Consider the following 27,356-nt stretch of genomic DNA (forward strand, 5'->3'; position numbering starts at 1 on the left):
AAGGGATCGAGTGAATGGTAGCTAAATTTGCCAATGACACCAAGATAGGTAGGAAAGTAATTTGTCAAAAGGAGGTAGAGACTCTGCAAAGGGATACTGATAGGTTAAGTGAGTGTGTAAAAATCTGGCAGATGGAGTATAATGTGGAAAAATGTGAATTAGAAAAGTATACTATTTAAATGGAGAGAGATTGCAGAACTTGATGGTACAAAGAGATCTGGATGTCCTTGTATATGAATCACAAAAAGTTAGTTATTATGCAGGTGCAACTGGTTGGAAAGACAAATGGAATGCTCATGTTGCAAGGAGAATTAAATATTACAGCAGGGAAATTTTACTGCAGCTGTACAGAGCCTTGGTGAAACCACATCTGGAATACTGTGTACAGATTTGGTCATTTTATTTGAAAATAAGATATAATTGTATTGGCAGTTCAGAGAATATTAGAATCCTACAGTGCAGAAGGAGGACATTCAGCCCATCAAGACCACAATCCCATCCAGATCCTATCCCCATAACCCATGCTAGCCCCTCTGACACTAAGGGGCAATTTAGCACAGCCAATCCATCTAACCTGCACATCTTTGGAGTGAGAGGGGAAACCGGAGCACCCAGAGGAAACCCACGCAGACACGGGGAGAACGTGTAAACTCCACACAGACAGTGACCCGAGGCTGGGAATCAAACCCGGGTCTCTGGTGCGAAACTCACTGACTTCCAATGAAGTGGAGGCAGTTTTCTCTCAGAAATCAGTAACTGTGAGATTAACAAAGCGGGATGGAGAAAGATTCAGTTTGAGCGGTGACACTGCCGGAGGAATGGAGAGCTGGAGTTCACCCAGGAAAGCATCAAAGCTTAAAAACAATGGTGCCCAAAATGGGGCTTGAACCCACGACCCTGAAATTAAGAGTCTCATGGTCTACCGAATGAGCTAGCCGGGCAGGTTCACTCCATTCATTCCTGGGATGAAGGGATAATCCTATGAAGAAACATTGAACAGATTGGGCCATACCCGTTGGAGCTTAGAAAAATGGGATCATATTGAGATATACAAGATCCTCAGGGAATTTGATAGGTTGGATATCGGGAGGATGTTTCCACTCATTGAGACCAAATTCAGGGGGTGGGGGTAGGGCACAGTTTAAAAATAAAGGGTCTCCCTTTTAAGATGGAATTGAGCAGGAATATTTTTTCTCAGAGGCATGTCAGTCTGTGGAAGTCTCTTCCCCAGAAAGTAGCGGAGGCTCGGCCATTGAATTTATTCAAGGGTGAATTAGAGATATTTTTGCTAGACAATGGCATTAGGGGTGATGGAAAAGTGCAGTCTTAAACAGGAGAATTGATGATGGAGAACAAGGAAATGGCAGATCAAACAAGTACTTTAGTTCTGTCTTCACAGGGGAAGACACAAGTAACTTTCCAGAAATGCTAGGAAACCAAGGATCTAGTGAGAAGGAATTGAAGGAAATTAGTATTACTGAAAAATAGCGTTGGAGAAATTAATGAGACTGAAAGCCGATAAATCCCCAGGCCTGATAATCTACATTCCAGGATACTAAAGGAGATGACCATGGAAATAGTGGATGCGTTGGTTGTCATCTTCTAAATTCTGGAATTACAGACCCTATGGCCTAACGTCAGCAGTAGGGAAAATGCTAGAGTTTATTATAAAGGATGTGATAACAGGACACTTGGAAAATATCAACAGGATTAGACAAAGTCAATGTGGACTTAGGAAAGGGAAATCCTGTTGACAAACTTAATGGAGCTTTTTGAGGACATAACTAGTAGAATAGATATGGGTGAATCCATAGATGTGGCATATTTGGATTTTTGGAAAGCTTTTGACAAAGTCCCACAGAAAAAGTTAGTGTGCAAAATTAAAGTACATGGGATTTGAATAATATACTGGCATGGATCAAGAGTTGATTAGCAGACAGGAAATAGCAGGAATAAATGGGTCATTTTTGATGTGACAGGCGGTGACTAGTGGGGTTCCACTTGGGTCCCAGTTATTTACATTTTACATTCATGATTTGGATGAGGGAATCAAATGTAATACTTCTAATTTTGACAGTGATAAGCTGGTGGCAAGGGCCTGGGTAAGGTACTCAGAGAGAGTTGGTGCAGACTCGACGGGCTGAGTGGCCTCCTTCTGCACTGTAGGGATTCGATGACTGCTTTTACTGTCTGTTTTCATGTTACTGGCAAGGTTACAAATTTGGACAAGAGGGAGATTGCAGGATTAGACCCCAGTGGGCGCACTGGGTAGGGGTAGGTTGGCAGGAGTGTAAGTTGGAGAATTTGGGGTGTTGTTCATAAGAAGGCAGCACCTCAAAAGATGCCAAGAGGAAAACAGAGAGAAATTGTCGGATTCTGAAAGAGTATTCCTTCAGCAACTCCAAACCCGTTTGGGAGACACTTACTGGTGATGGCAGCAAAATGGTTGAGGCCACAACGAATATGATCAACTCGAACCTGGGGCGTGAACTCGGACCAGCCAAACAGCGTTGGGGGGATCAGCGCTGGCACTCCGGATTCAGAGAGCTGACAGCCTTGTCCTAGAATTCCATAACCCCAGACAAACACATTGCCTTCCCCTGCAATCGACAAAATAATATCAGTTCTTTATTCAGACAGGATAGGATCTTCCATGAGGTTTGCAGATACCGAGTGACATTGGGGAAACAACAGATTCGCTGCTAACTGTGTGGTGTGGAAGCTTTCCTGAAGTCAGAGGCTGCTGGCTCAGTGTATAACACTCTCACCTCAGCCAGTAGCTTTGTAGCTTCAAGCTCCACTTCAGATGTTTAGCACAGAATCTTGGTTGACATTCCAGTGACGTGCTGAGGAACTATTGCACCAAAGCTACTGACTTTCAGATCTGACCTTAATCTCTGCTTTCAAATGGATGCAAAGGATTCTGGGGTTGTATCCACAAAGCTTCATGGAACCTCTCTGTTCTTAAACTGGATCCTAGATTTCCTAACTTTCCACAATGAATACAATTCAACAGCAAGTTGGTATGAAGTCTATGGATGTTGCTTATGTAGATTTACATAAGGCATTCAATAAGGACCTGTATAGAAACTGGGGACAAAAATGACAGTCATGGGTAGGTAGCTTATTGACATGGATGGGGAAGCGGTTATGAGCTAGATGACAAGAGACTGGGAAGTAGTATTTACTCAAATTGACAGGATAGGACTCGAGAATCTGTACAGAGGCCTCAGCATCTTGCTATATTTATCAATGACTATGATAAGCAACTGGAGAGCCACAACTCCAGGTTTGCTGACAGCAATAAGTTAGGTGGCGTGGCAGATTACATGATCGACAATCCAATGTGGGAGAAAAGTGAGGTCATCCACTTTGGAACTATTTTCTAAATGGTGAGAAGCTAAGAACTGTGAATGAATGTGTATAGAAACCACTCAAATCTAATCAGCAGTCCCAAAAACATCTTCATAAAGGGTAGCATTTCTCTCAGAGGTCAGAGTTCCATCCATCACTTTACTCAATGTCGAGAGTAGATTGGTGGGGTAGTAATTGGCTGGTTTAGATTTGTCCTGCTTTTTGTGTACAGGACATACCTGAGCAATGTTCCACATTGTCGGGTAGATGCCAGTGTTGTAACTGTCCTGGAAGAGCTTGGCTACGGGTACGGCAAGTTCTGGAGCACAAGTCTTCAGTACTATTGCTGGAATATTGTCAGAACCCATTGCCTTTGCAGTTCCAGTTCCTTCCACTATTTCTTAATACTGTGTGGAGTGAATCAAATTGGCTGAAGACTGACATCTGTGATGCTGGGAACTCCAGAGGAGGCTAAGATAGAACATAGAACAGTACAGCACAGAACAGGCCCTTCGGTCCAGGATGTTGTGCCGAGCTTTATCTGAAACCAAGATCAAGCTATCCCACTCCCTATCATCCTGGTGTGCTCCATGTGCCTATCCAATAACCGCTTAAATGTTCCTAAAGTGTCTGACTCCACTATCACTGCAGGCAGTCCATTCCACACCCCAACCACTCTCTGCGTAAAGAACCTACCTCTGATATCCTTCCTATATCTCCCACCATGAACCCTATAGTTATGCCCCTTGTAATAGCTCCATCCACCTGAAGAAATAGTATTTGAACATTCACTCTATCTATCCCCTTCACCATTTTAGAAACCTCTATTAAGTCTCCCCTCAGCCTCCTCCGCTCCAGAGAGAACAGCCCTAGCTCCCTCAACCTTTCCTCATAAGACCTACCCTCCAAACCAGGCAGCATCCTGGTAAATCTCCTCTGCACTCTTTCCAGCGCTTCCACATCCTTCTTATAGTGAGGTGACCAGAACTGCACACAATATTCCAAATGTGATCTCACCAAGGTCCTGTACAGTTGCAGCATAACCCCACGGCTCTTAAACTCCAACCCCCTGTTAGTAAAAGCTAACACACTATAGGCCTTCTTCACAGCTCTATCCACTTGAGTGGCAACCTTTAGAGATCTGTGGATATGGACCCCAAGATCTCTCTGTTCCTCCAGTCTTCAGAACCCTACCTTTGACCCTGTAATCCACATTTAAATTAGTCCTACCAAAATGAATCACCTCACATTTATCAGGGTTAAACTCCATTTGCCATTTCTCAGCCCAGCTTTGCATCCTATCTATGTCTCTTTGCAGCCTACAACAGCCCTCCACCTCATCCACTACTCCACCAACCTTGGTGTCATCAGCAAACTTACTGATCCACCCTTCAGCCCCCTCCTCTAAGTCATTAATAAAAATCACAAAGAGCAGAGGACCAAGCACTGATCCCTGTGGCACTCCGCTAGCAACCTGCCTCCAGTCCGAAAATTTTCCATCCACCACCACCCTCTGTCTTCGATCAGATAGCCAGTTACCTATCCAATCGGCCAAATTTCCCACTATCCCACACCTCCTTACTTTCATCATAAGCCGACCATGGGGGACCTTATCAAACGCCTTACTAAAATCCATGGATATGACATCAACTGCCCTACCTTCATCAACACACTTAGTTACGTCCTCAAAAAATTCTATCAAATTTGTGAGGCACGACTTGCCCTTCATGAATCCGTGCTGACTATTTCGGATTAATCCGCATCTTTCTAAATGGTCGTAAATCCCATCCCCAAGGACCTTTTCCATCAATTTACCAACCACCGAAGTAAGACTAACCGGTCTATAATTACCAGGGTCATTTCTATTCCCTTTCTTAAACAGAGGAACAACATTCGCCACTCTCCAGTCCTCTGGCACCATCCCCTTGGACAGTGAGGACCCAAAGATCAATGCCAAAGGCTCTGCAATCTCATCCCTTGCCTCCCAAAGAATCCTAGGATATATTTCATCAGGCCCAGGGGACTTATCGACCTTCAGTTTATTCAAAACTGCCAGTACATCCTCCCTCCGAACATCTATTTCCTCCAGCCTATTAGCCTGTAACTACTCTTCTCTTCCTCAAAAACATGGCCCCTCTCCTTGGTGAACACTGAAGAAAAGTATTCATTCATCACCTCGCCTATCTCTACTGACTCCATACACAAGTTCCCACTACTGTCCTTGACCGGCCCTAACCTCACCCTGGTCATTCTTTTATTCCTCACATAAGAGTAAAAAGCCTTGGGGTTTTCCTTGATCCGACCCGCCAAGGACTTCTCATGTCCCCTTCTAGCTCTCCTAAGGCCCTTTTTCAGCTCATTCCTTGCTAACTTGTAACCCTCAATCGAACCATCTGAACCTTGTTTCCTCATCCCTACATAAGCTTCCCTCTTCCTTTTCACAAGACATTCCACCTCTTTCGTGAATCATGGTTCCCTCACTCGGCCATTTCCTCCCTGCCTGACAGGGACATACCTATCAAGGACACCCAGTATTTGTTCCTTGAAAAAGTTCCACTTTTCATTAGTGCCTTTCCCTGACAGTTTCTGTTCCCATCTTATGCCCCCTAATTCTTGCCTAATCGTATCATAATTACCTCTCTCCCAATTGTAAACCTTGCCCTGCCGTACGGCCCTATCCCTCTCCATTGCAATAACAAAAGACACCGAATTGTGGTCACTATCTCCAAAGTGCTCTCCCACAACCAAATCTAACACTTGGCCCGGTTCATTTCCCAGTACCAAATCCAATGTGGCCTCACCTCTTGTCGGCCTATCCACATATTGTGTCAGGAAACCCTCCTGCACACACTGCACAAAAACTGCCCCATCCGAACTATTTGACCTACAAAGGTTCCAATCAATATTTGGAAAGTTAAAGTCCCCCATGTGACCCCACACACATCCATAATCTGCTTAGCAATTTCTTCCTCCACATCTCTATTACTATTTGGGGGCCTATAGTAAACTCCTAACAACGTGACCGCTCCTTTCCTATTTCTAACCTCAGCCCATATTACCTCAGTGTGCAGGTCCCCCTCGAAGTGCCTTTCCGCAGCCGTTAAATTATCCTTGATTAACAATGCTACTCCTCCACCTCTTTTACCAGCTTCCCTACACTTACTGAAACATCTATACCCCGGAACGTCCAACAACCATTCCTGTCCTTGTTCTACCCACGTCTCCGTAATGGCCACAACATCGTAGTCCCAAGTACCAATCCACGCCCCAAGTTCATCTACCTTGTTCCGGATGCTCCTTGCATTGAAATAGACACACTTCAACCCACCTTCCTGTCTACCGGTACCCACCCTTGACCTTGATACCTTCCCCAATACCTCACCACCCTCAACACTGACTTCTGGACTACAACTCCTTTTCCCACTCCCCTGACAAATTAGTTTAAACCCCCCTGAAGAGCTGTATCAAATTTCCCTCCCAGCATATTGGTGCCCCTCTGGTTCAGGTGCACCCCGTCCTGTTTGTACAGGTCCCACCTTCCCCAGAATGTGTTCCAATTATCCACGTATCTGAAACCCTCCCTCCTACACCATCCCGGCAACCACATGTTTAACTGCACTCTCTCCCTGTTCCTCAACTCGCTATCACGTGGCACCGGTAACGTACCAGAGATGACCACATGTTTTGTCTTGGCTCTCAGCTTCCAGCCCAGCTCCCGAAATTCCTGTTTTAAGTCCCCGTCCCTTCTCTTACCTATGTCGTTGGTACCAATGTGTACCACGACTTGTGACTGTTTCCCCTCCCCCTTAAGAATCCGGAAAACACGGTCCGAGACGTCACGGACCCTGGTATCCGGTAGGCAACATACCATCCTCGAGTCTCTTTTGCTGCCACAGAACCTCCTATCTATCCCTCTAACTAACGAGTCCCCAATAACTATTGCCCTCCCGCTCTCCCCCTTACCCTCCCGAGCCACAGAGACGGACACAGTGCTGGAGATCCTCTCACTGCGGCTCACCACTGGTATGTCGTCCCCCTCAACCGTATCCAAAGCGGAATACTTGTTGCTAAGGGGAATGACCACAGGGGATCCCTGCACTGACTGCTTCCTCCCAGCCCCTCTCACCGTCACCCATCTATTTTCATTCCTCGGAGTAACTGTATCCCTAAAGATGGATCGTCCACTCAGCACTTCTGGCCGAAGATTGGTGTGAATGCTTCAGCTTCATCTTTAATTGTCCACCACAATTCACAGCTGGATGTGGAAGGACTGCAGAGCTTAGATCTGATCCGTTGGTTGTGGAATCACTTAGCTCTGTCTATCACTTGCTGCTTATACTGTCTGGCACACAAATAGTCCTGTGTTGTACCAGGTTGACACCTCATTTTTAGGTATGCCTGGTGCTGCTCCTGCATGCCCTCCTGCACTCACTTGAACCCCTGGCTAGGGGGTAACGGCAGACTGGGGGATATGCCGGGCCATGAGGTTACAGATTGTGGTACAACTAAGTACAATTCTGCTGCTGCTGGTGGCCAACGGCGCCTCAGTTTGAAGTCCATCCCATTTAGCCATGGAGGTATCCTCCGCGATGCCCCCTCAACCTCTGCACTATTTCACAATGCAAGTAGCTGTCAAGGCAGCTGGAAAGAGAATGGCAACTGAATTCTGAGTGAATGGAGTTAGATACTGTCAGGGATAGTGACATTACAGGGCAAGCATTGAGAAGGAAGCGTAAATTACAGTGGGTCAACTCAATATCAAAGCAGGTTAGCAAAGGGAAAGAGAGAAAGAGAGAAAAAAGTAAAAACACATTTTGTTTTTCTCTTAGTTCTCAAAAAATTAAACCCTGAAGCATTGAAATGCTCAAGACTGGCAGCAAAGAATATTTCTCACATTATTGGAAGGGGATTTAGACTTGACCTTTCTCTGGAATTAATGCCAGTGAGTGGCCCTCCCCAACAGCAGCTTTTCAATTCCCACCATTAACTGTGTATCAGCCTCAAGCTGTTTTCTGAGTTGCCAGCAAATAAACGTGAGTGCCTTTCGGCTCAGATATATTTCACAACCTTTCGGCCAATGTGACTATCCAAGTTGAACATAGAATCCCTACAGTACAGAAAGAAGCCATTCGGCCCATCAAGCCTGCAGCACAACAATCCCACCCAGGCCCTATAGCCATTGCACCAAGTATTTACCCTGCTAGTCCCCCAGACACCATTGGCCTTGGCCTATCCTCCTAACCTGCACATCTTTGGACTGTGGGAGGAAACCGGAGCATCCGGAGGAAACCCACGCAGACACGGGGAGAACGTGCAAACTCCGCACAGTCACCCTAGGCCGGAATTGAACCTGGGTCCCGGGTGCTGTGAGACAGCAGTGCTGACCACTGTGCCACCACGTCACCAGGGGTGTCACAGTCCAGGGGTTGGCGTATGATCACCTGTGATATCCATTCCTGTTATTTGGGGTTAAGGAGGCCAAGGAGGTAAAAGGCTGCACAATGGCACTGTGGTGAGCACTGCTCCCTCACAGCACCAGGGACCGGGGTTCAATTCCTGGCTTAGGTCACTGTCTGTGTGGAGTTTGCACGTTCTCCCCCGTGTCTGCGTGAGTTTCCTCCGGGTGCTCCGGTTTCTTCCCACAGTCCAAAGATGTGCGGGTTACATGGATTGGCCATGATAAATTCTCCCTTAGTGTCAGGGGACTAGGTTAGGGTAAATGTGTGGGGTTATGGGGATAGGGCCTGGGTGGTATTGTGGTCAGTGGAGACTCGATGGGCAAATGACCTCCTTCTGCACTGTAGGGATTCTATGGTCTGACAGGAAAATGTTGTTAAAATAAAGACTCACTGTTAAGGATTGCAGCATGAGTCCCACCGCATGCTGCCTGCTTTATCTTTCCAACTCCTTTAAATGGGAGATGCTTTGGAACATTCACCTGTAAAAAAAACAATCAAAGCAAAGGAAAGTCACTCTTACTTTGAGAGATTATTCCCTTTCCCCAGTTAGCATAACACAATGTACCCAGAACTGTAAAGAGCACGCTAGCATTGCCTTGCTCCATTTATCATCATCATAAAAACCCAAGGTTAACTGATCTTTCAAGCCTCATTCCTTGCGCACTAATTTTGAGGGAACCATGGATTAGATCCCTGGGATTCACTCACAATCTTCAGCACCTGTCTTCCAACAAATCCAATCGATCATCTACAGCTCATCACCAATCACCAAATCACAGAATCCCTACAGTGCAGAAGGTCTGCACCGACCACAATCCCACCCAAGCCCTACCCCCATAACCCCATGCATTTACCCTAAGCTAGTCCCCCTGACACTAAGGGGCAATTGAGCATGGCCAATCCACCTAATTTTCACATCCTTGGAATGTGAGAAGAAACAGGAGCACCCAGAGGAAACCCAAGCAGACACGGGGAGAATATGCAAATTCCATGACAGTGACCCAAGGCCGGGAATCGAACCCAGTTCTTTGGCACTGTGAGGCAGCAATGCTAACCACTATGCCGCCCGGTGAGTTCAGCTAATCTCAGAAAGCAAGGATCAATCCAGAATTTCAGTGATTTCTCTCTTCCTTGTCAAAGCAGCAAGTAACTAAAACCTAATTCAGACTTATTATGCAGCATTCTCTGTTTTTATTTTAGTTTTATTCTTTGATTTGTAGATAGAATGTAGAAACACTCCCTATTTGGTGCTTTCATTACCAAGTGAAGATATCTTATTTGAATTTTCTGTTTATTACCATCAAAACAGAAGATATAGGATAATCACAAAAAGCTGCAACTTCCCAGACAGATTAAACTATTTTTAAATACCTTAAAATGTAAAAACAAACTCACCTTTTCCTTACTTGCATGTGCTATTAGGAAGATTTGAAACTAACTTGGCAGGAGTGTGGGAACCAGAAGGCAATGTCAGAGAGGGATATCAATGCACAGTTAGTACTAGAGTGGGAAACATTAAGATATTAATTGGGGTCAAAATAAGAGAGAAGGACTGATGTCTAAACCAGGGTTTCTGTGCACATATGTGGATGTGTGGAATTGCTAAATAAGGCTGGAGAGCTACAGACACAGCCAAGTGGAAATATGGGATTGTGGAGATAACAGGGGCCTGGTTCAAAGGGCAGGACTGAGTATTAAATATTACCCGCCCAGTTGGTCAAAATGATCAAATTTGATGCAAACTGTGGACGGAGAGAGAATGGCTGCAGCGGTAGTTTGGCAATTGTGATGGCAATAGTGACTTTGGAATGGCTGTTCTGGCTGAGAGCTGAGCATGCTGGGAGTTTTGGTAAATTTGTAGGTTGGAGCCAATTTCGAGACCAAAGTAATTCATTTGGCTCCAAGCCAAATGTATTTTGTGTGTTGTTTTAAATAGATGGCTTGTGAATAGCATGTCTAGCAGCTTTAAGACTTCAAGCGATAATTGAGACCTGAAGAGTTTGGCTCATTCGTATTTTCTTATTTCGCCTTTTGAATTAAAGTGATTGGTTATACTCGAGCATTACAGTTTCTGACATTTAATTGATTGAATAAATTGAGTGCATAAAATAGCCAACTCATATAAACGGGAAGTTACCGAAATTCTAAAGGGGTAAATAAGTTTTAATTTTGACAAATAAAGGGTAACAGAGTGAGAGTCTGTATGGGGGGATTTACGTTTCACAGATCATGAAGTTACCATCTGAATCTGGGCTAATTTTCCAAAATAATATGTTTGTTTTGTGTGTTTTCTATATTGTGTAAATGTTATCCTACAGTAATGCACATTTGAACATGTATAGTATTTGATTCAATGTACCTAAATGCTAATAAGCTGGGAGTCAATTTTCTGTGAAAAGTTAAGGGCTCTGCAGAGTGTCAACGACATTACAACAGATGACAGGATTTTCCCCCAGTATTTAGTTATTTAGAAACATAGAAAAACTACAGCACAAACAGGCCCTTCGGCCCACAAGTTGTGCCGAACACATCCCTACCTTCTAGACCTACCTATAACGCTCCATCCTATTAAGCTCCATGTACTCATCCAGGGGTCTCTTAAAAGACCCCTATTGAGTTCGCCTCCACCACCACTGACGGCAGCCGATTCCACTCGCCCACCACCCTGTGTGTGAAAAACTTACCCCTAACATCTCCCCTGTACCTACCCCGCAGCACCTTAAACCTGTGTCCTCTCGTAGCAGACATTTCCACCCTGGGAAAAAGCCTCTGAGAGTCCACCCGATCTATGCCTCTCAACATCTTATACACCTCTATTAGGTCTCCTCTCATCCTTTGTCTCTCCAAGGAGAAAAGACCGAGCTCCCTCAGCCTATCCTCATAAGGCATGCCACTCAATCCAGGCAACATCCTTGTAAATCTCCTCTGCACCCTTTCAATCTTTTCCACATCCTTCCTATAGTGAGGCGACCAGAACTGAGCACAGTACTCCAAGTGGGGTCTGACGAGGTTACAGGAGGTTATTTGGGGTTACAGGAGTTAAAATGCTTAAAAAATCAATAAATAATCATTTGTGCAAATCACGGTACTCATAAATAAAATTGGTAAAGTAGATGAAATAAGAACATAAGAACATAAGAAATAGGAGCAGGAGTAGGCCATCTAGCCCCTCGAGCCTGCCCCGCCATTCAATAAGATCATGGCTGATCTGACGTGGATCAGTACCACCTACCCGCCTGATCCCCATAACCCTTAATTCCCTTACCGATCAGGAATCCATCCATCCGCGCTTTAAACATATTCAGCGAGGTAGCCTCCACCACCTCAGTGGGCAGAGAATTCCAGAGATTCACCACCCTCTGGGAGAAGAAGTTCCTCCTCAACTCTGTCTTAAACCGACCCCCCTTTATTTTGAGGCTGTGTCCTCTAGTTTTAACTTCCTTACTAAGTGGAAAGAATCTCTCTGCCTCCACCCTATCCAGCCCCCGCATTATCTTATAAGTCTCCATAAGATCCCCCCTCATCCTTCTAAACTCCAACGAATACAAACCCAATCTCCTCAGCCTCTCCTCATAATCCAAACCCCTCATCTCCGGTATCAACCTGGTGAACCTTCTCTGCACTCCCTCCAATGCCAATATATCCTTCCTCATATAAGGGGACCAATACTGCACACAGTATTCCAGCTGCGGCCTCACCAATGCCCTGTACAGGTGCATCAAGACATCCCTGCTTTTATATTCTATCCCCCTCGCAATATAGGCCAACATCCCATTTGCCTTCTTGATCACCTGTTGTACCTGCAGACTGGGCTTTTGCGTCTCATGCACAAGGACCCCCAGGTCCCTTTGCACGGTAGCATGTTTTAATTTGTTTCCATTGAGATAGTAATCCCATTTGTTATTATTTCCTCCAAAGTGTATAACCTCGCATTTCTCAACGTTATACTCCATTTGCCATATCCTCGCCCACTCACTCAGCCTGTCCAAATCTCTCTGCAGATCTTCTCCGTCCTCCACACGATTCACTTTTCCACTTATCTTTGTGTCGTCTGCAAACTTCGTTACCCTACACTCCGTCCCCTCCTCCAGATCATCTATATAAATGGTAAATAGTTGCGGCCCGAGTACCGATCCCTGCGGCACGCCACTAGTTACCTTCCTCCAACCGGAAAAACACCCATTTATTCCGACTCTTTGCTTCCTGTCGGATAGCCAGTCCCCAATCCACTTTAACACACTACCCCCAACTGAAATGATGGAGGAGTTTCCTCTACAATTTGTTAAACTGGTAGAAAATCATTTGAATTACTTCTTACTTGGACTTTGGGTTACATTGTGTTAATTGTGTCGTAAAAGAACATAGCATGTGCATGCTAGTAGGAGACAGATTTTGAGCTGTAACTGTGGAAGGTTAAATTTGTGATAAAAAGTGTTTATTATGCAAATTCGGATCATTTTTAAATATCGAATACTTTGGAGAGTTAAACCTACCTCTTCAGTACTTTTGGTACATGACCTTCCTACATCCAAATTTAAACTTTATTCTTCTTTCATCTGTACCATTTTTGTCCTAAATATAACTCTGAACCTAAAATGGTGTAATCATAACATGTCGGCATGGTGGCACAGTGGTTAATACTACTGCCTCAATGCGCCAGGGAGCCGGGTTCAATGCCAGCCTTGGGTCACTGTCTGTGTGGAGTTTGCACATTCTCCCCATGTCTGAGTGGATTTCCTCCGGGTGCTCTGGTTTCCTCCCACAGTCCAAAGATGTGCAGGTTAGGTCGATTGGCCATAGTAAATTGCCCCTTAGTGTTGGGGGATCAGCAGGGTAAAAAAGTGGAATTATGGGGACAGAGCCTGAATGGGATTGTGGTTAGTGCAGACTCCATGGGCCAAATGGCCTCCTTCTGCACAGTAAGAAGTTTAACAACACCAGGTTAAAGTCCAACAGGTTTATTTGGTAGCAAAAGCACTCCTTCTGCACTGCAGGGATTCTATGATTCTATGTCTCCATTGTACTTCTGACAAATGCCTTAAACTGTGCTCTCTGATTCTCGATCCCTCCACCTTGAATCCTCTGGGACATCAACTCTCTCCAGCACTGTAATGCTCTCTTTAACCACCCCTCCTCCTGTCCCTTCTTTCCTGAACACTTTGTATCCAGGAACATTTAATACCCATGTCCAGCCTTTCTTTGAGCCAGATCTCTGTTATTTCCCCAATATCATATTTCCAACTCTGACGAAGGGTCATCTAGACTCAAAACGTTGGATCTGTTCTCTCTCCACAGACGCTGTCAGACCTGCTGAGATTTTCCAGCATTTTCTGTTCCATATTTCTACTTGGTTGTATCTTTATTTACCACACTGCACATATCTACCAGCCTCCCATCCATTGATTCTGTTTACACTTCCCACTGCCTCGGCAAAGCAGCCAGCATAATTAAGGACCCCACGCACCTGAGACATTCTCTCTTCCACCTTCTTCTTTTGGGAAAAAGATACAAAAGTTTGAGGTCATGTACCAACCAACTCGAGAACAGCTTCTTCCCTGCTGCTGTCAGACTTTTGAATGGACTTAACTTGCATTAAGTTGATCTTTCTCTGCACCCTAGCTATGACTGTAACACTACGTTCTGCGCTCTCTCGTTTCCTTCTCTATGAATTGTATGCTTTGTCTGTATAAGCATGCAAGAAACAATACTTTTCACTGTATGTTAATACATGTGACAATAATAAATCAAATCAAAAACGTACATGCATCTAAACCTTAGTTTAGACTTTCTTTGTTATGCTGAACCTACCTAATGCCTTACTATCTCCTACTCTAGCACTGTCTGTCTTTCCCCACATGCTGTGCATCCCTCTCTCGAATTACCTCCCGGTTCCCACCCTTCTGCCAAGTTAGTCAAATCTCTCCCAATAGCATCATCAAATCAACCTGCAAGGCATATTGGTCACAGCTTTGTTTACGTGCAAACAGTCTGGCATGGACACATCCCATCTCCCCCAGAACTAATTCTAGTTTCCCAGGAATCTAAACCGCCCTCATCTCTCCAGCCACACATTCATCTGCTCTATTATGAAGTGTCGATACTATGGAAACGAGATAGCCCAGAGTGACAGAGCCAAAATTAAAATTCAGCACAGGTGATCTTGGCTCCGTGCTGCTATTGTGTTAACACGCCATCACTATGTATACATATTAATACTGGAGATCTCCCCCCCGCCCCCCTTTTCCTGGATAGAAGATTTCTGTACCTGTGTGGCCTCAGTAACTGCAGAAAGCTGAAGATATTCAGAATTGCCCCAGCCAAAAAGATCCCCATCTTTGGATACAGCTAAGCAGAAGTCTCCATATGTTGCTGTCTGTACGATATTGACCCCAGCAATATCCCCCGCCAGCTTGGTTGGTTTATAGCTGATACCATAGTGACCAATTCCTAAATAAAGAATGATCAAGGTGAGCTTCTCTCGTTTTTAAATACAATTCACTCTTTAAACAAAGGCAATGAAAAGCTTCCTACAGGCACCAGGGTAGACTGGAAGAGGTGAACTTGTGGACACTCAGCAATATTTACCTCTATTTCCAGAGCCGAGGGGAGCAAGCACTGACAGGGGTGAAAAAAAGATTGGGAAAGTTATTATTCAAAGAGAAATGGGGCTGAAAAAATTAGGATTGGACTGTTAGGCTAAAAATCTAAAGCATACAATTAAACCATCAGACCACTCCATGGCCTGGGACTCGGCTCCTCCCTCTGCGACTGGATCCTGAACTTCCTAACCCACAGACCACAGTCAGTAAGGATAGGCAACAACATCTCCACGATCATCCTCAACACCGGTGCCTCACAAGGCTGTGTCCTCAGCCCCCTGCTATACACCTATAACTGTGTGGCCAAATTCCCCTCCAACTCAATTTTCAAGTTTGCTGATCACACCACAGTAGTGGGTCGGATCTCAAACAATGACGAGACAGAGTACAGGAATGAGATAGAGAATCTGGTGCAACAATAATCTCTCCCTCAATGTCAACAAAACTACAGGAAGTGTAGAGGAAGGCATGCCCCTGTCTACATCAACTGGGATGAAGAGGAAATGGTTGACAGCTTCAAGTTTCTAAGTGCCCAGGTGATCACCAACAACCTGCCCTGGTCCCTCCACACCGACACTATAGTTACGAAAGCCCATCAACGCCTCTACTTTCTCAGGAGGCTAGGGAAATTTGACATGTCCACTACGATTCTCACCATCTTTTACAGATGCACCATAGAAAACATCCTTTCTGGTTGCATCGCAGCTTGGTATGGCTCCTGCTCTGCCCAAGACCGCAAGAATGTAGCCTGATCCATCATGCAAACGAGTCACCCATCTATTGACTCTGTCTACACTTCCCACTGTCTCAGAAAAGCAGCCAGCCCAATCAAGTACCTCATGCACCCTGGACATACTCTCTTCCATCTTCTTCCGTCAGGAAAAAGATACAAAGGTCTGAGGATACATACCAACCAACTCAAGAACAGCTTCTTCCCTACTGCTGTCAGACTTTTGAATGGAACTACCTCGTATTAAGTTGATCATTCTCGACACCCTAGCTATAACTGTAACACTCCATTCTGCACTCTCTCGTTTCCTTCTCTATGTACGGTATTGTGGTGATATAAACAGGGCCTAGTTTTAAGGCTGATAAAATTGGATATCCTAAATTAAAGAATTGGGCATTTTGAAATCAAACACAGTCACACCTCAGGCAGGCCAATTGTACAATACACAAATGTGTCTGGGCCTGACCCATCAATCACCCATCAAAGGTCGTTACACTCTACTTGAGACTTAGCAGGAGATCATGGCACCTCATTGAAATGCATCGGTCTATTGTTAGAAGCCCAGATCGGGCCAGACTTTCTGTCACCAAGAGATCCTGTAGAAACCTTACCTGATAACAAGTTCAACAACATGGAGATGGACACCTGGGGGCGAACCCTAGTGTCCTGTCAGGCAGACATCAAGAAACCCACTGGGTATTGGAACCCCCTCCTGGGACCTCATTGGCCAGAAGCCAGAGAAGTTTCTGGAAAGGCAAGCAGGCTGGGGATAAAGGGACACACTTCGAGTCACACAGGAGCGAAGACTCGACAGGGGAGGCAGCCGTGACCATTCGGAAGACTGACCAGAGAAGGAAGGAAGGAAGGAAGAAGCGGCCATCGAGACTCACCTTCGTGACGACAGACCAGAGGGACTCAGAGAATCGGGCCTGCAGTTTAACCAAACCACCTTTACGGGTAGTATACTTGAATCTGGGGTATCCTCTTGTTTTATGTGGGTAATTTAAGGGTTAATAGTGTTTATTATTAATAAACTTGTTGAACCTTTACTTGTGTTTGTCCTTTGTCCACCTTGCAAATAAGGGCACCGGGGTAAAACCTTGGAGTAAGTAAACTGGTTGAAAGTATCTGAGAATTAACAGGTACAACAGTATGCTTTGTCTGTGATAGTATGCAAGAAACAATACTTTTCACTGCACACTAATACATGTGACAGTAATAAATCAAATCAAACCAATTAAATGTAACAAATTAAACAGGGTTATTACGTGGATTAAAATCTATAAATACATAACTGAGCAATGTTTCAAAGCACCAAATCATGAATACTTAAATAAAATGCATGAGGAACAGCAGAGTAGGTGATGTATTGTAGCTGTAGTATGAGGACACTGTCGGATACCAGTATGATCCACAGAAATCACATCGCAGTAAGTGTCTGCAGTTCAAGGAACCTTGGCTTAGCGTCGGTGAGCTGGAGTCCAAGTTTTGGACATTGTGATGTATCGGGGTGGGGGAAAGTTACCTGGGCACTTTGTACCATGAGGTGGTCACAACCCAGGTGACTTCAGCTTTGGTGGTGAGGGAGAGGAGGGTGTGATTATGAGTGAGACAGACATGGGGCACCAGAAGGAGCCTCAGCCCTTGCACTTGCCCAACAGGTTGAAGGTTATTACAGCCTGTGTGGGCAAGAGTAGGGACTACACAGATGAGGAAATTGATGACAATATTGTGATATAGGCAGCACGTAGATACATTAGTAAAAAGGAACACAGTAAGGGGCAGTAGAGTTATGAGGATAGATATTCTCTGCAACTGAAAGCACGGTTCCTGTAGGTTGCGTTGCTTGCCAGTGGCCTCTCCTCAGGTCTGGAGAAGAACCTGAGAGTGGGAGGCCAAGGATACAATTGTCATGGTCCATGTGGATACCAACAACATAGATAGAATTAAGATATTCTACTTGGGGTGTATGAACAACTAGAGAATGTAAGAACATAGGAGCAGGAGTAGGCTTTTCAGCCCCTTGGGCCTGCTCCACCATTTAGCTAGATCCTGGTTGATATTTACCTCAACACCATGCCCGTGAACTATCCCCATATCTCTTTACGTTATTAGTCACCAGAAATTTATCGATCTCTGTCTTAAGCATACTCAGTGACTGAGCTTCCACAGCTCTCTGGGATAGAGAATTCCAAGATTCATTACCTTTTGAGTGAAGAAATTATTCCTCATCCCAGTCCTAAATGATCTGCCCCTTATTCTGTGACTGTGTACTCCAGTTCTAAAGACCCCCAATCGGGGGAAAACGTCTTTTCGGCAACTACCCTGTCTCTGAGCCTCTGAGATCAACTCTCATTCCTCTACAGGAAACTCTGGAGATTACAGGCCCAGTTTCCAATTGCTTCTCATAGGAAAGTGCTGCCATCCTGGGGCCAAATTTAAAGGTAAATTCACAAACGATTAGTACCTTGTGCAAATTGGCATAAGGTAAATCATATCAGAGTTAAATACATGGTTCTAAGATTGGTATGGGAAAAGCATATTTCGAGATGTGGAACATTGGCACTAGTACTGGGGAAAGAAGGAGCTGTACCACTGAGACAGGCTGAATCACACTGGGACTAGGGTCTTGGCAAATTGTGTAACTAGGGCCAACGAGAAGACTTTAAATTATTGTGGAGGAGGGTTCATGTGAGGGGAAATTTAGAAAGTTAAAGAGAAAGGGCAAGACAATACTGCAGGATAACCGAGAGTGACAACCCGATTGAGATAGGGAGGGATAGAGCGGATAAAGATAGCGCACCAGCAAATCAGATCAAAATAGGAACTAATGATAAAAAAAAAAGAATGAAGGGCTCTTTTTTTTTATTGTGGGACATGGGCTTCACTGGCTGGCCAGCATTTATTGCCCATCCCTGATTGCCCGTGGACAGTTGAGAGTCAACCACATTGCTGTGGCTCTGGAGTCACATGTAGGCTAGACCGGCTAAGGACGGCAGATTTCCTTCCCTAAAAGACATGAGTGAACTAGATGGATTTTTCCGACAATCAACAATGGTTTCGTGGTCATCAGTAGATTCTTAATTCCAGATACTTTTTATTGAATTCAAATTCCACCATCTGCCATTGTGGGATCCAAACTCAGGGCTCCAGAACATTAGCTGAGTTTCTGGATTAATAGCCTCGCAATAATACCACTAGGCCATCACCTCCCCTCCCCCCTTTATCTGAATGCTTGCAAGATGGATGAATTGATGACACAAACAGATTTGATATTATCGCCTTTACAGAAATGTGGTACAAGGTGACTAAGGCTGGGAAATCAACATTCATGGGTATTTGACATTTTGGAAGGTCAGTAAGAAAGGGGTAGGATAGCTCTGTTAGTAAAGAATAAGATTAGTACAGTCAGTAAGAAATGAAAACAGAAAATGCTGGAAAATCTCAGCATCTGTGGAAATAGAATAGAGCTAATGTTTTGAGTCTGGAAGACCCTTCATCAGAGCAGTAAGAGGTTTGAAGTTTATTCATTAGTGTCACAAGTAGGTTTCATTGCAGTGTTAATGTAAGTTACTGTGAAAATCCCCTAAAAGATCAAAATGTAGAATCAGTTTGAGTCAAGTTAATTGACTATAGGTTTGTTAACAGTAGTTACCAAGAAGTAATGGGCTTGTAAGAAAGGTCCTGCAATAATCACAGGTAATTTTAATCTTCACATAGACCGGACAAATCAAATTAATCAAATTTGTCCAGTCAGAAGGTGCCATAGTGGCACAGTGGTTAGCACTGCTACCTCATTGCACCCGGGACCTGGTTCATTCCCAGCTTAGGTCACTGTCTGTGCTGAGTTTGCATGTTCTCCCCCTGTCTGCGTGGGTTTCCTCTGGGTGCTCCAGTTTCCTCCTACAGTCTGGTTAGGTACATTAGCCATGCTACATTCTCCCTCAGTGTACCCAAGCAGGCGCCGGAGTGTGGCAACTAGGGGATTTTCACGGCAACTTCATTGCAGTGTTAATGTAAGCCTACTTATGACTGATAAATAAACTTTAAATTGGCTAAGGTAGTTTCTAGCATATGTTTGTGGTTGTTTGCAAGACAAGACATTGTGGAACAACAAGTGAGGCTATTTTAGATCTGATGTGTAATGGCACAGGCTTAATGAATGATCCGACAGCAAAGAGATCTCAGCATTTGTGGAAATAGAATGCTCGGGAAGAGTGATCATAACATGCTGGTTTCCACATTCAGTTTAAGGGTGAGAAACTTGGGTCTGAAACTTGAGTCTTAAATAAAGGCAAATACAAATATAAGATGACAGAATTGGCTTGAATAGACTGGGAAAACAGATTAAAAGGTAAGACAGTTGATAAGTAGTGACAGACATTGTAGAGATTCTTCAAAATTCTCAACAAAGAAATATTATTCTGAGAAAGAAAGACTCTACGAGAAAGATGAACCACCTATGGCAAAGGATTAAGAATGAAATCAAATTGAAAAATTGAAATGTTGAGAAGATTAGTGATCGGTCAGAAGATTGGTAAAATCTTTCAAACCAATAAAAGATGACGAAAAAAGAGAAAAATTAGAATGGTTGTAAACCAGCAAGAAATACAAATATATGCATTGCATTACAAGTATAGGAAAAGAGAGTAGCTAAAGCAACCATTGGAACCTTTGAAGATGAGATTGGGGAAGTAATAAAAGGGAAACAAAGAAATGGCAGAAAATTTGAACAAATATTTTGTTTTTGTTTTCATGGTGGAAACTGCAAAAAGCACCCCAATAATAATAGAAAATCAGGGAAGGAGGAACATAAGAATACTTGCCACTGGAGAAAAAGTACTGGGAAAACGAATGGGACTAAAGGCTGATCCATCCCCCAGACCTGATGGCTTGCATCCTTGTTTCTTAAGGAGGTGTTTGGAGAGATAGTGGGCATGTTGGTTGTAATCTTCCAAAATTCCCTAGATTCTGGCAAGGTCCCAGTGGATTGGAAAACCACAAATGTAACTCCTCTATAGGAGTGAGACAGAAAACTACAGGGCAATTAGCCTAACATCTGTCATTGGAACATTCTAGAATCCATTTTAAAGAGATAGTTGCGGAGCATTTAGAAAATCATAATACTATTAGAGTTACCATGGATTAATGAAAGGGAAATGGCATTTGACACATTTATTAAAGTCCTTTGTGGATGTAATGTGCAGGGTGGGATAAAGGGGAACTAGTAGATGCAATGTATCTGGATTTCCAAAAGGGATTTGATAAGGTGCCACAAAAAGTTACTGCACAAGATGCTGTTGGGGATAACAAGGATGCAGGACTGGCTAACTAACAGGAAACTGAGAATCAAGATAAATAGGTCACTTCCAGGTTGGTAAACTGTAACTTAAGGGTGCCAGCGATCAGTGATGGAGCCTCATCTATTTACAATCTATATTAATGATTGCACAGAACAATGGTGAAATCACACCTATTGTGTGCAGATTTTTGGTCTCCTTATTTAAGGAAGGCTATACTTGCTTTGGAGGCAATTCAGAGAGGATCCATGAGATTGATCCCTGGGATGAGGAAAGTTGGAACTATACCCACTGGAGTTTAGAAGAATGACAGGTGATCCTATGAAACATTTTAATAGAGTAGTACTTGACAATGTAGATGCCGAGGGGACTCCGTTCATTCCAGGTATCAAGCTAATAAATCTCCTCTGAATCACAAATCCTCTGAGCAGATTTTAGTAAAATAAGGTAGGATCTGGCCAAGGTAGACTGGGAACAGTTACTAATGAGGAAATCAGCAGTGGGGGGGAAGCATTCAAAAAGGAAATGGGGAGGGTGCAAGCCCAGCATGTTCCCTCTAGAATGATAGGAAGGAGTAACAAACCCAAAGAACCATGAATGACCAGAGATATTCAGGATGTGATGAGAAGGAAAAGAAAGTCTTTGAGCAGGTACAAAGGGAGCAAATCAGCGGAGACATTAGTGAAGTAAGGGTGGAGCTTAAGAAAGCAAAGAGGGAAATTTAGACAGCTCTGGCTGGTAAAGATAGGGAAAATCCCAAAATATTCCATAAGTATTTCAATGGGAAGAGGATAACCAGGGAAAGAGTAGGGCCCATTAGGGTCCAAGCAATCTGTGGGTGGAGCTAGAGGCTTTGGTGAGGTGTTGAAATAAATACTTCACATCCGTCTTCACCCAAGAGAATGAGGACGATGGTAGGGAATTCAGGGAGAGAGACTGAGGTTCTTGAACAAATTGACATAGGGAGTGACAAGGTATTGGAGGTGATGGCAGCCTTAAAAGTGGACAAATCTCCAGGTCTTGATGAATTGTGCCCTAGGCTGTGTGGGAGGTAAGAGAGATGATTGCAGGGGCTCTGACCTAATTTTTAATTCCTCTCTGGCCACGGGAGGGGTGCCAGATGATTGGAGAACAGTGGTTTAGCTATTTAAGAAGGGTTGTAGAGATAAGCCAGGAAACTACAGACCAGTGAATCTCACATCAGTGGTAGAGAAATTAATGGAGAAACTTTAAAAGAGAGCATCTATCTCTACTTGGAGAGGCAAGGCTTGATCAGGGATAGTCAAGCATGGCTTCGTCTGAGGGAAGTCATGCCTAACAAACCAATCAGCCTAACTTGCACGTTTTTGGAGTCTGGGAGGAAACTGGAGGAAACCCACGCAGACATGGGGAGAATGTGCAAACTCCATATAGACAATCACCCGATGCCGGGGTTGCACCCGGGTCCCTGGAGCTATGAGGCTGCAGTGCTAACCACTGTGCCACCATGCTACCCAATTTAGTTAAATGTTTTGAGGAAGTGACCAGGTGTGTAGGTGAGGGTGGTGCAGTTGATGTTGTTTATATGGATTTCAGCAAAGCCTTTGACAAGGTCCCGCATGGGAGACTTGTAAAGAAGGCAAATGCACATGGGATACAGGGTGATATGATAAGTTGGATTAATAATTGGCTTAGTGGTAGGAGACAGAGAGTGATGATAGATGGCTGCTTTAGTGACTGGAGGCCAGTGTCCAGTGGCATACCACAGGGATCTGTGCTGGGCCCCCTACAGTTCATCATTTATATAAACGACATAGATGACTATGTGGGGGGTAGGATTAGTAAGTTTGCGGATGACACAAAGATTGGCCGGGTGGTTAACAGTGAGGCTGAGTGTTTTGGGCTACAAGAAGATATCGACATAATGGTCAAAAGGGCAGATAAGTGGCAGATGGAATTTAACCCTGAAAAGTGTAAGGTGATGTACTTTGGAAGGAGTTATTTGACAAGGAAGTATTCAATGAATGACATGACACTAGGAAGATCTGAGAACAAAGGGACCTTGGCGTGTTTGACCATAGATTTCTGAAGGTGAAAGGGCATGTTAGTAGGATGGTGAAAGAGGCATATGGGACGCTTGTCTTTATCAATTGAGGCACAGATTACAAAAGCAGGGAAGTCATGTTGAGTTGTATAAAACTTTGGTGAGGCCACAGCTAGAGTACTGTGTGCAGTTCTGGTTGCCACATTATAGGAAGGGTGTGATTGCACTGGAGGGAGTGCAGAGGAGATTCACCAGGATGCTGCCTAGGATGAAACATTTTAAGTTATGAAGAGAGGTTGGATAGGCTTAAGTTGTTTTTGTTGAAAAGAAATCATTCCAGAGGGTCTGGAATGCGCTACCTGCACTGTATGATTCTATGATTAGTTAAACATGATTTTTCACAAAACCATGCTGACTCCTCCCAGTTACCTTGAGTTTCTCTAACTGCCCAGCTATAACCTCTTAATGATGGATTCTAGCATCTTCCCCAGGACAGACATCAGGGTGGCCCGGTGGCACAGTGGCCAGCACTGCTGCCTCACAGCACCAGGGACCCAGGTTCAATTCCCTGCTTGGCTGACTGTGTGGAGTTTGCACATTCTCCCCGTGTCTGCGGGTGCTCCGGTTTCCTCTCACAGCCCAACGATGTGCAGGTTAGGTGGATTGGCCATGCTAAATTACCCTTAGTTTTCCAAGATGTGTAGGTTAGGTGGATTAACCAAGTCTCACAACACCAGGTTAAAGTCCAACAGGTTTATTTGGTACCAAATAAACCTGTTGGACTTTAACCTGGTGTTGTGAGACTTCTTACAATGTGTGGGGTTACAGGGATAGAGCAGGGGAGTGGATCTGGGTCAGATGCTCTGTCAGAGAGTTGGTATAGACTCAATGGGCTGAGTGGCCTCCTTCGGCACTGCCGGAAATCTATGATTCTAAGCTAGTTTCCTGCCTTCCTCACATCATGACGAGGGGTCATGTGGCTACTTTTCAGTCTGATGGAATCTTTCCAAAACCCAGTGAATTTCACAAAATTAACATCTTTTGTAAGGCACCTAATGCATTGCATACAAATATTTCTCTTTCTTTCACTACTTTATTGCTTTAAACTGTATCCCTCTGATTTCAAACCAATTTCACCCAATCTACTCCAATCAAACCCTAATGATTTGAACCATCAATTAAACTGCCCCTTCTGTGCTCTAAAGTTAGAATTTAAAGTTTATTTATTAGTGTCACAATTAGGCCTTCATTAACACCGCAATGAAGTTACTTTTAAAAATCCCCCAGTTGCCACACTCCGGCGCCTGTTTCGGTACAATGAAGGAGAGTTTAGCATGGCCAGAGCATGGGCAGAAAGATGGCAGATGGAGTTTAATCCAGACAAATGTGAGGATAAGCATTTTGGAAGGTCTAATACAGCTGGGAGATACAGTAAATGGCAGAACCCTCAAGAGTATTGATAGGCAGAGGAATCTGGGTGTACAGGTACACAGGTCACTGAAAGTGGCAATGTGGCAGGTGGAGAAAGTGGTCATAGAATCATAGAATCCCTACAGAGCAGAAGGAGGCCATTTGGTCCATCGAGTCTGCACCGACCACAATCCCACCCAGGCCTTATTCCCGCAACCCCACATATTTACCCTGCTAATCCCCTGATACTAGGGTCAATTTTAGCATGGCCAATCAACCTAACCCGCACATCTTTGGACTGTGGGAGGAAACTGGAACACATAGAGGAAACCCACGCAAATACGGGGAGAACGTGCAAACTCCACACAGACAGTGACCCGATGGCGGAATTGAACCCGGGTTGCTGGCGCTGTGAGGCAACAGTGCTAACTACTGTGCCACCGTGCCACCTCGTCAAGAAGGCATATGGCATGCTTGCCTTCATTGGCAAGTTTAAAAATTGGCAAGTCATGTGGCAGACTTATAGAGCCTTGGTTAGGCTGCACTTGGAATATAATGTTCAATTCTGGTTGGCACACTATCAGAAGGATGTGCAAGCTTTGGAGAGGGTACAGAAAAGATTTACCAGGATGTTGCCAGGGCATTAGCTATGAGGAGAGGTTGGAGAAACTTGGTTTGTTCTCACTGGAACGACGGAGGTTGAAGGGCAACCTGATAGAAGTCCACAGATTATGGGGGGCATGGACAGAGTGGATAGTCAGAAGCTTTTTCCCAGGGGGCATAGGTTTAAGATGCGAGGGGCAAGGTTTAATGGAGATGTACGAGGCAAGTTTTTTTTTACACAGAGAGTGGTGGGTGCCTGGAACTCGTTGCCGGGCGAGGCAGTGAAAGCAGATACGAGAGTGACTTTTAAGGGGCATCTGGACAAATACATGAATAGGATAGGAATAGAGGGATACAGTCCCCGGAAGGGTAGGGGGTTTTAGTTTAGAGGGGTAGCATGGTCGGTGCAGGCTTAGAGGGCTGAAGGGCCTGTTCCTGTACTGTAATTTTCTTTGTTCCTTGTCCAGTACACCTAACCAGTTCTAAGATCAATCCCTGCTTCTCCATCTCTTCACATAACCATATCCCATATACAATAACAACCTGGATTTATATAGCATCTTGAAAGCAATAAAATGCCCCAAGGGTGCTTCACATCAGCATTACATCACAAAATATGATGTCACACAAGGAGATATTGGGAAAATGACCAAAAGCCTGAAGAGAGCAGTACAAAGAACAAAGAACAATACAGCACAGGAACAGGCCCTTCGGCCCTCCAAGCCCGCGCCGCTCCCCGGTCCAGGATTGAATCCTGAATCCAGGATCCCCGCCCAATTTTCCAGCCTATCTACATACCAATATCCTATCCACCGAGCTGTCCCTCACAGCTACGATGCTTTGTTCATCACAACCTATTAACTCACCCCCACCCCCCCATTCCAGACCATGTGATCTCCAGGGAGAGGCGAAAACCCAGAGTGAAAACCCCAGGGCCAATATGGGGAAAAAAAATCTGGGAAATTCCTCTCCGACCCCCTGAGGCGATCGAAACGAGTCCAGGAGATCACACTGGCCCTGATCGGAAAATGCTTCCCAACCCTATTCATTTCCACTTCCACGAACACCATATGAATTCCCTGCCCCCGAGACAGGTTCCCAACTATCCGCAGTCTCGCTCTGTACTGGCACCAGCAAGATGATCATAGAATGAAGCCTTGAAACGAGAAACAAGGAACAATTAGCCCGCGCCGCTCCCTGGTCCAAACTAGACCACTCTTTTGTATCCCTCCATTCCCATTCCGTTCATATAGCTGTCTAGATAGAGTAGGTTTTAAGTGATGTATAAAAGGAGAAAAGCAATGTAGTGAGGTGGAGAGGTTTAGAGAGGGGATTCCAGAGCTTGGAGTCTCGGCAACTGAGCCACCAACGGTGGAGTGATTAAAATTGGAAAGCAGAATTAGAGCAATCCAGATATCTCAGAGGGTTGAGAGGCTGGAGGAATTTACAGAAATAGGGAGGGGCAACGATCATGGAGGAATTTACAGAAATAGGGAGGGGCAACGATCATGGAGGAATTTACAGAAATAGGGAGGGGCAACGATCATGGAGGAATTTGAAACCAGGATGAAAATGTTTACATCAAGATTACCTTTCTAATAAATCTCTTCTGCAGTCTTAAGATGCTAACATCCTTCCTAAAGTCCAGTGCCCAGAATTGAACACAGTACTCCAGTTGGAGGTTAAGCAATGTTTTATACAAATTCATCAGAACTTGCTTGCTTTTGTTCTCCATTTCTCTATAAAGCCCAGGATTCTGCTTATAATCAGCCTCATCAGCTTGTTCCGTTCACCTTCAAAGAGTTTTGTACACAAGCTAATAAATAAATGTTTGGATTTGATGGTTTATTTGAACCTATCAGTGTTTGAGTGGGTTTC

At 44.5% G+C, this 27,356-nt stretch overlaps 1 protein-coding gene and 1 non-coding gene across 4 annotated transcripts in view; both read right to left on the minus strand.

Annotated features, from left to right (window-relative positions):
• rcc1l (RCC1 like) overlaps nt 1-27,356 on the minus strand; it is a 68,967-nt gene that overhangs the window by 10,656 nt on the left and 30,955 nt on the right. For 2 of the 3 annotated variants that reach the window (XR_013496269.1, XM_078204527.1), the window contains exons 6-8: nt 15,079-15,260; nt 9,205-9,292; nt 2,427-2,600 (exon numbers count right to left, since the gene is read on the minus strand). Coding sequence is in view for 2 of the 3 variants with exons in the window: in XM_078204527.1 (XP_078060653.1) it covers nt 2,427-2,600; nt 9,205-9,292; nt 15,079-15,260 (444 nt within the window). In the remaining variant the exon portion in view is untranslated. The remainder of the gene's footprint in view (nt 1-2,426; nt 2,601-9,204; nt 9,293-15,078; nt 15,261-27,356) is intronic. The other variant, XM_078204528.1, reaches the window with a different exon arrangement.
• Nucleotides 869-941, minus strand: trnak-cuu (transfer RNA lysine (anticodon CUU)). Its single transcript has one exon. It is a non-coding gene; the product is annotated as a tRNA-Lys (tRNA).

This window comes from Mustelus asterias, unplaced genomic scaffold, assembly GCF_964213995.1.
Source record: "Mustelus asterias unplaced genomic scaffold, sMusAst1.hap1.1 HAP1_SCAFFOLD_361, whole genome shotgun sequence".
In the NCBI taxonomy this organism is placed as follows: Eukaryota; Metazoa; Chordata; class Chondrichthyes; order Carcharhiniformes; family Triakidae; genus Mustelus; species Mustelus asterias.